The following is a 13,015-nucleotide window of genomic DNA, read 5'->3' as shown; positions in this document are numbered from 1 at the left end:
TTAGGTGAGTCCAAATGCAACGAATTAATTGCAAGTTATAACCAACCAAATTCTCGGGTTTACTAAACGAGCTTTGGACATAAAAAAAAAAGGAAAATTGAAAAAAAAGTTAAAAGACGGTATCCGAAAACTTAAGTTGCTATTAGAAAATGAATACAATTTGAAAAAATATTGAAGTTTTGCGAGTGATTTGCAGTGAAAAATGTGAAAACGGAATAAGAAATTTTCGACTTCTAGAAAATTGCAACAATGCAACCCAAACATGATTCTGGACGAAAAGTGAATTTATTCACAGCCAGCCGGCTCCCAAGTCTTTGCTTTACGAGTTCTACCGTTAAGGGAGTGAAAATAGAATAAGACGAATCCCCACACAAGAAACGGAACATCACATAATAATTTAAAATCAGCTCTATGTAACAGCAAATTAATAGTCCTTCAAGAGTATCAGATGTAGTCATCAGAGCCAAGTTGATGAGTCCAATCTGAATGTAAAATAGCAATAAAACCCTTTCAGCACCTACGCTATGGTGAAGCTAAGTGGTACAGAGGCTGCTAAACTTTGTAACTTAAAGTACAAAGAGTTCACGATCTAGATTTTTTGTGGCACCAAACTCTATAGGTGCATGCAATTTAACAACAATCAATAAACTATTGTAACAGGCAGAACCTCCTATCGAAAGTTGATCACCTGACTATATAAGTTGCAAATGAATAGTTCTCCAGGAATAAAAAATGATCTACTGATACAGATCACACACACAACAACAAAGAGTTTGCCCTATAATTGCGGGCATCACCAGTAGGCATATTGGCGTGTTCAAGAAATACCGCCAATGCTTCTGATGCGACTCATTCTAATTCTAGCTAAATTGGTAGACTGCTCAGCTTTCTTTATCCTTGCCATTTCCTTCAGAGGCTTTAGGACCATCATAAGCAGATAGGAAGAAAGTACCCTGGTTTTTCTGCAAAAACCTGCAATCACACAAGCACAAGGTAAAAGCTCATTTGCAAGATGATACATCAACATAATAGGTGTTTCCTCAATCCAAGTCACCCTCAAAGCACCAAATCTCAGCCAGAAAAATTGTACAATAGAATTCTTTAACTTAATGTTGCTGTTGAGCTGGTTCTTACAGAAGGCAGAAAGCATATGGATATCTTTTATTCATTTTCACTTTTCATCAGTTACAATACTAAGACGCTCTTCCCTTTTCTTTTTCATCTTTTGATAAGGTATGATTTAAGTGAACATCCCCCACCCCCACCCCACCCCCCTTTTTCTGGTAAGGTAAACTAAAACACCCCATTGGGGTGCGGCTCTACCCTGGGGCCCTGCGTGAACGTGGGATGCTACATGTAATGGGCTTCTCCCTTTTAAGATAACCTAAAAACCCTTCTTTTCATCAAAATCTGATGCAACTGCTTTTTCAGGCACTTCACCATAGTGGTTAAATTCACTGTGAAATTGCTGCGCTAGCTTAATATTCAGAATTAAAGAAGAAGATGAATATTGTTAAATATTCTCAATGCTTAAGATGTTTTCTTGAAAATTGTCATGGAAGTTAAAAAAGGAATCCAAAATAAGCTAGTGAACTTGCTGGTGCTTTCCAGAAGAGAATCATGTGATTAGACCAATAGTCAAAAAAGACTAGGTAAGGCCAGCCAATGCAGCAGTTATCAAATTGCACCATCCTTACACAGCTCCCACAGTGAACACATCAGCTTGTGGGCTGTTTCAAGGTAGCAATTCAATCACAACATAATTCCATAACATAATAATAATAATAATAATAATAACAATAATCTTGTCCAGAAGGAAGTAAAGGAAAAGAGCATATACTTGAGAAAGTCTAGAAATTTCTGTTGCAACTTCGTTAACGACTCCTCGTCAATTTTTGCATATGCAATCAACTCGGGCAATTTTACTGCAACATCAGCAAACAAATTAAATACAATCTAGTAAGAAAATATCTTTTGATAATTTGACGGAACATGATAGAACATTCATATAGGCTTGCCCTCTGAAAAAACCGAACTTTAAACAATTTTTTTTTGATTCAACTGCAACATCAGCAAACAAATTAAGACTTTACAATCTTGTGAGAAAATATCTTTTGATTAAGTAAAGATATACAAGCATACAGAAAAACATATGAAATTTATACTGTTTTATCCTCTGCAACATGAGATTTTCTAAGGTACATATCTTTCTCTTGGGGTCAATTAAATAACATGAACACTTGGTACTTTTTCATACCAAAAAGGCGCAATAGATGTTCAGCACCATATACACTAGATGGAGAGACATTATCTGAAACTGCTTCATGATACTGTTGGCGCTCCTTCTTGTACAATAAAAGTGCAGGCAGTGCTTTGTCAAAATAGCATCGAATTCCATTCAGTATCTCCCCAACTGAATCAGTCATCCTGCGAGGATCAAACATTTGGAAGGCATTTTTATTAAATGAACTATACCTCCAAAGTCATTTTATGCCATACTAAATACACTCAGTATGCATTGACTACTCATGCAAAGGTACTTGTGGCCAGCAGAGATGATATACTTCTGCAAATAATGTTGGCCTTTGATATTACCTACTTCTGCAAATAGGAGTCAACAAGATGGGAAACTCGGTCTATTCTGAAACTGTAGTAATTTCCAATGACTTAATGCAGACACATAGGAGTTGAAGCTAACTGGTTGTGTATATGAATCCGATAAGAAGCAGTTCAACAAGATCAAAAGTAACTTGCTTTTTTTTGGTGAAAAAACTTACCATTTAGCAATAAATCAACTACCAACTTGATATCAAGAAAGCATAATTTAGTGAATCGACAATATCCTACACTAGACTATAGGTCCTTAAACGTGCATGAGTTTTACTGACAGAGTTAAAAGCTAAGTTTTGAAAGAACCAATATCGCCCCCAAAGGTGTTAAAAGACTTGTTTTCCCCCAAAGATAATGAACTAGTGCTCCATGAAGTAGGGGAGAACCATGAGGTCTCAACTTCAACTCCAATCGAGACAAAAAGCACTAGGTCATTTCTTCCCATTTGCCCAAGCCTTGGTGGGCAAAGCTACCCGATATTTGTACCGGTAGGAGGTAACATGTGTCCAGTAGAATTCGTCAAGGTGCCCACAAGCTGGCCCAAACACCACCATCATAAAAAAGAAATATTTGAAAGAACCAATTTCGCAATTAGTTCTTTCAAATGTTTCTTTTTTATGATGGTGGTTTTTAGGCCAGCTTGTGCGCACCTTAACGAATTCTACCGGATACCTGTTACCTCTTACCTCTTACCGGTACAAATACCGGGTAGAACCAATATATTCCAACATTGACCATGCAAATTACAGGACACCAGAATGAAACATAGATGCATAACCACAGCTCAGCAATAAATCCACCCTTACATGAAAAGAAAAGGGCAGTGAACTTACATCCCGTCCTTTTTGGATCGGTATTCAAGGTACTTGGTCAATATATCATCCACAGTAGGAGATCGTGGGAGCTTCACAAGCTGTTAAGAATAACACATCAGATATCATCACTGGCAATATTGTATTTAGCAACCAACACTAAGAACCAACATAGTCTGAACAAAATGAAGAAAAGAAATTTGATCAACTCCAGCATGCACTTGTAGGGAAGAATACAGACATGTAGCAGGACAGATAAGTGTCATATTATCCAGTACGATTTAATCTCATAAAATTCCTGCTCAGATTAGCTGGGCCTGGGAGGGACTTAGTCTAGTAAATCAGCAAAGATCTCAAAAGCAAATTAGGCATCGCCCTTATCTATTTGTCTGCGCCTTTTGTGTGTGTGTGGGGGGGGGGGTTTCAAGTTGAGATAAGATGAGTCAGCAATTCTACTGCTGGTTGATTGCTCTATTATGGGTTTCCCATTTTCCATCTATGCTCCAATCCATCAACCTTACAAGACAACGCTTTACTTACATCCACAATGTGTCCAATACTAGGACTCGGTTCTTGTTGGAGCACGGCTCCCGCTAAGCAACCTTAATAATATGACTGGAACTATATTACTTGATAAATTTTTTTTTTATAGGAGTCAATCTCCATGAAACACTAGAAATCGAAACAGAGGAATCCAAGATCTTTTTGAGTCACTTGTGTCTTCAACTGCTAATGAGCTTGCCAACAGAAAATACGACATATAGACTTAGTCATTATCCTACACATATATACCTTATTCTGGTGCATGATGAACTCCCAATCATCAACTAGTTGCTTCTTCAAAGTAGATGGAATCTGAATCTTCACAAGTTTCTCTACAGATACATTGCCCTTCTGCCATCAATGACCGAGTTACAAATCAATATCTTTCAAACACTAATACTATACAACAAAAACAACTACTACTACTACGCATTACCAGAAAAAAAAAAGGAAGTTCCATACGAGTCTAATACCTATCCTCAACTAATAGCTATCACCTACATGGATCTTTTTCTTCCATTGTCCCTATTTTTACCTAAGTTTGTATTGATCAAGCAATTGCAGGTCTTTTTAAATCACTTCCTTCGATGTGATTGAAGCACTTAAATAATAGCTGAGGAACTTTTCAACAAAAAATGTCTTCAAAGGAAAAAGAAGTGTGATTAGAGAGGGAGGGGATAGTGGTGCCTAAATCACACAGCTTAATATGACTAAAATGGAGGTGTTATTAATGGAGTATTCTGCAGAATGTAAATAACTTTACATAACGATTTAGTCCAACAATGTTATTTGGAAGTAAATGTTGGGCCTCTACACAAGAAGAGTGTCAACGATTACCTCGAAAAGGAAAAAGAAACAGTGAGTTATAGAGTCTAGAATTAAGCAAACCTCAGCGCCTGAGTCAGTTTTGCGCTTTTTCCCTTTTGGAACTGCAAGAAAAGTTCAATTTTAAAGATAAATTTCTTATAAGCAAATCCCCAATAGAAACTAACAGACTAGATTTTCTTATAAGCAGATCAAATAGACCTTACTTAACAGAATCTTTCTGTCTAATTTGGTAATACGTAATCCTAAGATAAAACAGGTATACTCCAGCATAGCATGATATGACTAGAACAAAGTCAACACCTTGACCAACTCAAGGCTATTTCATCTACAATATTACAGTGTCCATAGTAGACAAACGCCAATAGGAAAGTTAAGGAGAACACTGTAGGTTTTGACTTTTACCTTCCCATCTTGCATGTATCCTAATAATCGTATCCACTGCACATGAATGTTACCCACAACAGTGAGAATTTTGAGTGGGATTCTCCACAGTTATCAAGGTCTTTAACATTTGATTTGATCTGATAACCCAAAACCTTTTGTATAAGTTATCATCAGGGGATTTGAATGGAACTGGATACTTTGATTGAGCTATACTAATTTTATGTACTGCCCGGGTACAGCTTCCATCAGTTAAATGTCCAAAAGCCAGTCGAAGAGTCAAATCTTTTACCTCAATTAGATCTCTAATACCAAAATTTAAACTAGATAACGAGTATGAGCTAGCAATCATAGTAGTAAATAGTGATCAGAACATGCATTCTTAGAGCATATGCAAAGGCAAGAAGAAAGAAGTTGTCTCTTTGCTATGGTAGAACATGAAAAATATGCATGAGCAAGCCTCGCCAAAGAAGAAAGCGAGGCACAAAATTCTAGTAATGACCAATTTTCTTCCATATTCTTTGTGTTTCTTGTGATCCCTGATTAATTTTACAAACAGAAAGACGAGCCTCCACATTCTATGTGTATACTCAGTCAAAGGCATGTCAACTATTGAAAATTTAAGGTAATGGCCTTTGTTGCCCTTATACTTTCTTTTGTTATAGGAAAGACAATCATTACTTCTCCAATGCAATCATATCTTGCTTCTTGGCAATCCTTCTGATTTTCCTCCTTTTCTTATTTTTCTTCCACCTATGCTTAACATCCTAGTATATGCATTGCGTCTTCCAAGTCACATAATCCATACTTAAGTCTAAAACTGTGTCTTATCAAGGTATTCATCCAGCATGCTTCATTTATACCCTCATAAATGCAATTACTACAGCTTTCTAATTGATTTGCTAGACAAATTGAAATACAACTAGATTATATGGTGTTTCTGAGTGGAACATTTGATTAAGGCGGCTTAAAAAAATGAGATTTAACTTTTCTGAGAAAAATGTACATTGCCTAAATATAATCAATAAAGTATATTTTTTTGACAAAGACAATCAATAAAGTATATTATGTCAAAAAATACATAATAATTAGGTTTGGGATAGATTTCCAGTATATACAAGAAGACTACTTCCTAAACATTAGTTTTACAACTAAAAATGAAACTAATAAAGCAACACACAGCAATAATTGTTCTAAAGAAGTTAGGGTTGAGGTTCAGGATACCTGATTCATCAGTACCCGCAGTTACGGTTGAGGTCAAGGATGCTTTATTAATCAGTGCCCCATTTCTTTAATTTGGAAAGGGAACTGGGAGGCTTTCAGAATGAGGTCTTTGGGAAGGGTTATGCAGCTTCTTTAAAAACAAAAGTTAAATGGAGAGTCAAAAATAAGGAAAAAAATTCCTTATCCAACAAAAAAGGGAATTTATATCTAACAGACCAACCTACTCTACTTATGTGGAGGACGGTGGGAATCCCTACCTTCTGGCCTTATTATTACTATCAGGCCTAAATTAACTCAAAGCAAACACAAAATGTTACTAGTGTCAACAAAAAAAAACTCAAAGCAAACACAATTCAAGGAGGAATAATGTCCAAGCCACATAATTACCATCCACCCCCAACAAATAATGCAGAAGAGCTCAAGGAGAAGCACAAAATTCAAAATCATAAGATGGCATACCATTGCTCTTAGTTTCTTCCTTGTCCAGTTTAACATCTGCAAATGAAAAGTAAGTTACTAACAAGAATTCAATCCCTAGACCTAACCCTTGACTCCGTTACATCATCTTTCCTTCAGAGGAGACAGGCATTTGGTTTTGTAATTAACATTCACTGTTAGATATGCAAAGAGAACTTCGAAATTGAAAACATGAGTTAGAACAACAAAAAGAGTACATGTTGGTATGTCAAGTTATGCTAAAGAGGATTTACAACCTTAACTTTGGTGACGTTTCCATATTTCCGAGTCACATAACCAAACATCATTAAGAAACTAATCTTCTGGAATTTGGTTCAAACGACTATTATATTTCAATCAGCTAATTCTCCAAATAGACTTTCGACTTCTATAAAAGGCATCAGGAGTAATACTGATACCTGAAAAGTGTTATAAATTTCGATATGTTACGCAAGGAAGTATTTCCATGACCAGAGAACTACCTACAATGGTCATCTATAGCCTTCATTCCAATATAAACCTAGAGAAAACATACCAGCTGAGAACTACTTAAAAATGGTTATGCAAGAAAGTATTTCCATGACCAGAGAACTACCTAAAATGGTCATCTATAGCCCTCATTCTAATATAAACCTAGAGAAAACTTACCAGCTGAGCTTTTGGGTTTTGCCGGTGCTGAACGTCCAGATTTAGTACTTTTCTCCATGCCCTGCTTCTTGTCCAGGGCCTGCTGCTTCAAGACGTTGTCTTCTGTGTGCTTCATCAAGCGGTCAGCTCCTACCCATTCATCCCAACTGTTACAAGACATAGTTTCAGGAATTAGGGTTTGCAGAATATACTTACAATCAACAAATACTCCCTCTGTTTAAAAAAAAAGGACCTAGTTTAATTTATGTCAAATGTACCAAAATGTCCTCTAATCTTATGTTCCTAAACATGCTACATGGAAAGCTAAAACTAAAGTGTTGCCAAAAAAGGAAATGGGTCAATCTTTCTGAAACAGACTAAAAAAGAAAGTAAATCATTATTTTTAAATCAGAGAGTTAACAACTACAACATCCAAAATTCAGATTGAAGTACACAAAAAACTAGCTTCACATTTGCTGCAGAACCAGACGTACACAGCAATGTAAAATAGCTATTATTTCCTGTCGCTGAAAAGAGTTTATGGGGTTTGGAGTACCAAGTCATAGAATGTAATTTCAGAGCAAAAATTTAACCATCAATTGCTTAATTTTTTTGAATAAATTTACGAAGTTACAAACATTTGTAAATGATTTTTTAAATTAAAAATATTGTAAAAAAACTGTAGTCCAAAGAAAGAGCTTGAGTATCTAAATAGTAAAAGTACCATGCACAATAAGACAGGGGGAGAACAGTGAAATCATGAATGTCTATTGAATTAGTCCTTATTACACAGGCAAAAAAGCTGAGAGAACTTGTTATCAGTCCTTTTCTATTTCAACATCATTGTTTGAATTTATATGGGAAGATAGGAATTAGGATTATTTGAAATATTGGCAAATGTTTGTTAGAATAACATAAAGAAAGTGCTTAAGGATCAGAGTAAAGGTAGATCCCCATGTAAAGTATTAAATCTTCGAATCATTCCCATTTACAGAAAATGAAAATATTCTCCCAAAAGATCAAAATGGAGAGATGAACACTAAATTTGAAACAAAAGGAGCATGTAGTTAAAATGATAAAACTTCGCTATTAATATCCAAAGACCAAATTCATTGTGCTACCTGATGCTATGCAAATCAAAATTATGTATTCACAATTGCACTTTAAATCCAGAGCAGCACAACCTTCCACATATAATTTGTAAAATAATCACCATAATCAACAAGGAAGCATCAAATTACTCTATGCCTCTTGCTCAAGGCCAAGCTCCTTCGGAGCAGAACATTCAAAGAAAAAACTTTTAAGGCAGCACATTCAACATTCAAATGAGTTGGTCAACCTTTCAATCCTGATGTGACTAGCAATTTAAGATACTCTTGAATTAAGAACTTTCTACAAGTAACTTCATAAACTCACTTTTTGTTCCAGCCCTGTAAATTAAAATAAATAAAAGGAGTATTATTTCTCGATATCATTAAGAATATTGAAAAAATTTTAAACAAGGTAATAATGTAAGGCTATGCTACAAGCTTTCTCACATCTTTTAACTAAAGAAGTACCAAATTTAATTGTCATATGTAAAGCATATGGTGAAAGAAGATATAAATTTAAACTTACAAGGTAATGAACGAAGTATCTCCATTCGTTCTTCCGCAGCTCTGCTTTTTGGACCTTCAAAGAAGAAATGCAAGGATCAAATTGGAGGGTCGCAAAAATCTTGTAGCAAGCATTAAATAACATGATTTCATCAGGGCGCTACAATTTGTAGAAGGCAAGCACTATATCACCGTACACTAATTGTTTTCCATATAGAGGAAATGAAGCTTTCTCTTGTAAGAAAAAACTTATACACAATTGGTATTTTCAATTGTCACAAGTGTAAACAAACAACACGATTTTGAGAGTTATAAGCAAGAGCAAAGTGCAAGCATTCTCAAAGTAAAGTTCGAGCTTTAGAGAAAATACACAAATAACAACAACATTTGCAAACTTAGTACTTCAATTGTCCTATATCAACGAAGCCAAAACTAATCCCAACAACTCAAATTATTCACTAATATGTAATTTCAATAAGCTGAGTAGTACTTTTTTTTAATAACTGAGAAATTTCCAACGGCTAGTGGTGTATGGTTCAAAACTCAGTGGATAATGAACCTGCCCCTCTACCCTTTTCCACTTAAATATCAGGCCTTTGTCTATGGTAGGATTCGAACCCATGATGTGCATCTGACCTACATATCACACACTATATCCTGTCAGAAATACACTAGTGCATAACTATAAGAGGTGAAACTAGCAATCCTCCGTATAAGAACCATATATTGTCTAGAGTTGCATTCTCTTGACATACAAAAACATGATTTGCAGGGAAGATCGGGTAACTGGAATAGGTCAAAAGTTGAAGTATATTTTCCAAAATTCATCCCAGTTCTTAAACTCAGATCAACCCATATTTACATGGATTGCACAAAAATACAAAATCAGTGTAAATGTATTGAATATATAAGACATTAAAAATTGTTTCTATGATATGTGAAAACAATCATGCCAAAAAGTTTGCTATGGGGCGCAAATCAGATTATCTAAATAAAATCATGATGGAGACTAGCTCAAGATCGCTAAATCAATTTAGGAACCCTTCCACAATCTATATGAGGATGTTCATATATGTAACATCCTTCGACACTGCCAATTGTTTAGTTTACCTAATCTTTGAGAAGGCTTAACAGACATTAGAGCAGAGAGAGTGGAGTCCACAGAAAAAATCAATAGATTGACCCCTAAGTCTAGATTAGAGTCAGTAGAGCAATGAGTTAAGATGATAAAGCAAACCTAAAAGCATCAAACAGTAGAGACAATCCATAATTTATTCATAAAGCTAAAAAAACGAACAGAATTATGGATTACAGGACAGGATTAGTATAATTTGCAACTCTAATTCTACGCCAATTTAGCATTAAATATGGATGAAACAGTCCAAAAGTCATAATAGTTCCCCTGAAATCATCACACAATCGGATGCAAAGTGGTGCATATCTAACAGCAAACAGAAAAGCAAAATGACAAAAAATCTCAACCAATTATCAAACATAAATCAGAGAAGATATGACACAACCGTTACAGACAAATTAGATACACGAATAATCCAAAGGAAGATACGTGTGATAAAAGGCCTAATCATTCAATTTCGGCAATTAATTACGGTATACCCAAACAAAATTAGCGATTTCTGCATAAGATGAAAAGAGAAAAACAAGAAACGTGCCTTTGCTTCGTAGATGCGAGGGCCATGATAAGCGAGAACCTTCTCGCCTTCAAAGTAGAGACTAGGTTTAGAGTCGGGAACGTCACCGGAGGAATTTTCGCTGTCGGTAGAAGAGTTGTTTTTTGAGTTAACCATTTCCGTTTATCCGAGACTTCCGACCAGTAGTATCTCCTCCGCCTTTGGCCGTATGTGACGGAGGAATTTGTTTCCCACTTCTTTATCGGTTTCAAAAAAAAAGGGACCACTGGATCTCTACACGCGTGAGTCGTGAACCTTTATACCCCTTCCGATATTGCAACTTGCGAGTAACTATTATTCAGTCTATTGCTTAACCTAAATTAGTAATTCATAATAATAATAATTTACTAGTAATATTTCATACGTTAGCGATTCAAATTAAAAACTGATTTGTATTTGGACATAATGTTGCAAATGAACAAATATTACGCTCCAAAGTAGGGGTCGCTTGATCGTGTTAAAAAAAGCATATATGTCTTAGCTCTCAAATTTAAGGGGCTTTATTTTTTTTATAATAATAGGCTATAAGTTATTATTTTTAAATAAATATTGAATATTATTTGTTAAAGAGATAGATATTTTATGAAAAAAAAGGGATTAATAGAAGAAATTTGACATATTTGAAGTAATATATCTAATGAAAAATAATTTAAAATAACAAAGGTTATACTATCACATGAAAACTAGAAGAAATAAATTATATAAAAGTTATCAACAATTTAAGTTCGACACCCGTTCATGCTCCAAAGTGCTATAAAACTTATAATAAATATTAACTAAATACATAAATATGTAACTTAGTTTCAAATCACATTAATGTCCTTCAAGTTTGGTTGTGTACAAGTAAACACTTAAATTTATATAAAGTTGAACAAATAGACACACATGTCATACATTGACATCCTACATCTCATTTTTGTCCTACGTGTATTGTGCCATGTAGGACTCACGTATCTACTTGTTTAAGTTTATACAAATTTAAGTATTTATTTGTGCATATCCAAAATTAAAGAACATAAATGTGAAATAAGGTTAAGTTAAAAAGACATATTTATGTATTATACCTTAAATAATATTATAAAGCAACGGATAGAAGCGTATAATTTATTTTAATTGAATTATCTTATATGAAATTGTCAAACAATATCGTAGAAAGATACTTTAGTGTTTAAGTTACTGTACAGAATATAGTAAATGTGATGAAAAACAAATACCATGTAAGTGATCAGGGAAATAGTGATGAATTTATATATAATGTAATCTCAAGTGACGTGTTTCGTGTTGTATGCCCTCTGTAATAACTATTACTATATATTATCTGATTGATAAAGTTGTTATATATGTGGTTACAAAACTAGAGGAACAAATTCCGAAATACTCTTTGGTATTGTTGTAGATCAAGCTTATCTTGATCGATTGTTGACATGTTAATTGATTTCGTCATTTCAGAATTAAATGAGTTTGTATCATTTATTTCGTATTTTCAGTTTATTAAAATATTATCTCTTGAAATGCTTTAATAATGATGTGTCTAGTGTTGTTGTTGAGTTGGACCTAAACTAGATATCGGTTATATATTGTTTATTATCTTTCAATTCGCTCCGCTATCAAACATATGTTTTTAACCTATGTATCTTTTATGCCGGGGAAAGTAATATAACGATGTCACACAAATTAGAAAAAAAAATTCATTCTTTATTCAATTTATCTACTTTATTTTGTTAATTCTATCACAATGTCTCGAGTTTGATCGATTACTTTTTAAAAAATTGTTGTTGAGAATATTTTTTGTCAAAATAATTTTTTATAGAAGTACATTTACTGATTAGCCATATGTATCTTTTAATCAATATATATATTAATTCATCTTTTAGTATTTAGAAAAATTGATTGTGCCTGTTCAATCTTTTCACAAAAACATAAATTTAGATGTTGGATTAAGAGAAAAGACAGTCATCAAAGCTCCTTTTACAATTAGCAAATAAAAACAAAGAAACAATTATAAATATTTATTACAAAAAAGTTTTGATTAAGTTAAACCAATATAAATTATAAACCAATGCAGTAGTATTGGACATATGGTATAATTAATTATTTATTAGTACATGATTTAAAAGTTATTATTTTTTTTTTTAAAAAAAAGGTATCTCAGATATTAAATAAACAGAAAACTGTTTTTAGTTTCCTATAATAACTTAATTAGCCAACTACAAACCATTACAACTTCTTGTTACAACTACATTTATATAGA

The 13,015-nt window shown here is 34.0% G+C and overlaps 1 protein-coding gene across 7 annotated transcripts; it reads right to left on the bottom strand.

Moving 5' to 3' along the window:
- Positions 1-393: 393 nt before the first annotated feature.
- Positions 394-11,086, bottom strand: LOC101249778 (nuA4 complex subunit EAF3 homolog). 7 transcript variants are annotated; one of them, XM_069293115.1, is made up of 11 exons: positions 10,747-11,086; positions 9,099-9,152; positions 8,898-8,911; positions 7,503-7,648; positions 6,858-6,893; positions 4,803-4,894; positions 4,215-4,316; positions 3,444-3,523; positions 2,258-2,427; positions 1,841-1,925; positions 394-972 (listed from the first exon to the last, which is right to left on the bottom strand). In XM_069293115.1, the coding sequence occupies exons 1-11, from the start codon at positions 10,879-10,881 to the stop codon at positions 882-884; spliced, it is 1,005 nt and encodes a 334-aa protein (XP_069149216.1). In that variant the 5' UTR covers positions 10,882-11,086; the 3' UTR covers positions 394-881. The 7 variants fall into 7 exon arrangements, with proteins under 7 accessions (XP_069149216.1, NP_001294924.1, XP_069149219.1 ...); NM_001307995.1 differs by having other exon boundaries at positions 4,854-4,894; positions 10,747-11,024; XM_069293118.1 differs by having other exon boundaries at positions 8,821-8,911; positions 10,747-10,992.
- Between the last annotated feature and the right edge of the window lie 1,929 nt (positions 11,087-13,015).

Source organism: Solanum lycopersicum, chromosome 2, assembly GCF_036512215.1.
Source record: "Solanum lycopersicum chromosome 2, SLM_r2.1".
Lineage (NCBI taxonomy): Eukaryota > Viridiplantae > Streptophyta > Magnoliopsida > Solanales > Solanaceae > Solanum > Solanum lycopersicum.
The sequence above is the reverse complement of the archived record's forward strand: the minus strand, read 5'-3'. Positions and strand labels throughout refer to the sequence as shown.

Excerpts from the sequence above, each read along its gene's own strand:
- LOC101249778 (XM_069293115.1), bottom strand. The coding sequence starts at position 10,881 with ATGGTTAACTCAAAAAACAACTCTTCTACCGACAGCGAAAATTCCTCC. Across the intron at positions 4,895-6,857 it reads GGAAGAAACTAAGAGCAATG|TTCCAAAAGGGAAAAAGCGC; the intron begins GTATGCCATCTT and ends CTTTTCTTGCAG. Across the intron at positions 2,428-3,443 it reads CGATCCAAAAAGGACGGGAT|GATGACTGATTCAGTTGGGG; the intron begins GTAAGTTCACTG and ends TGATCCTCGCAG.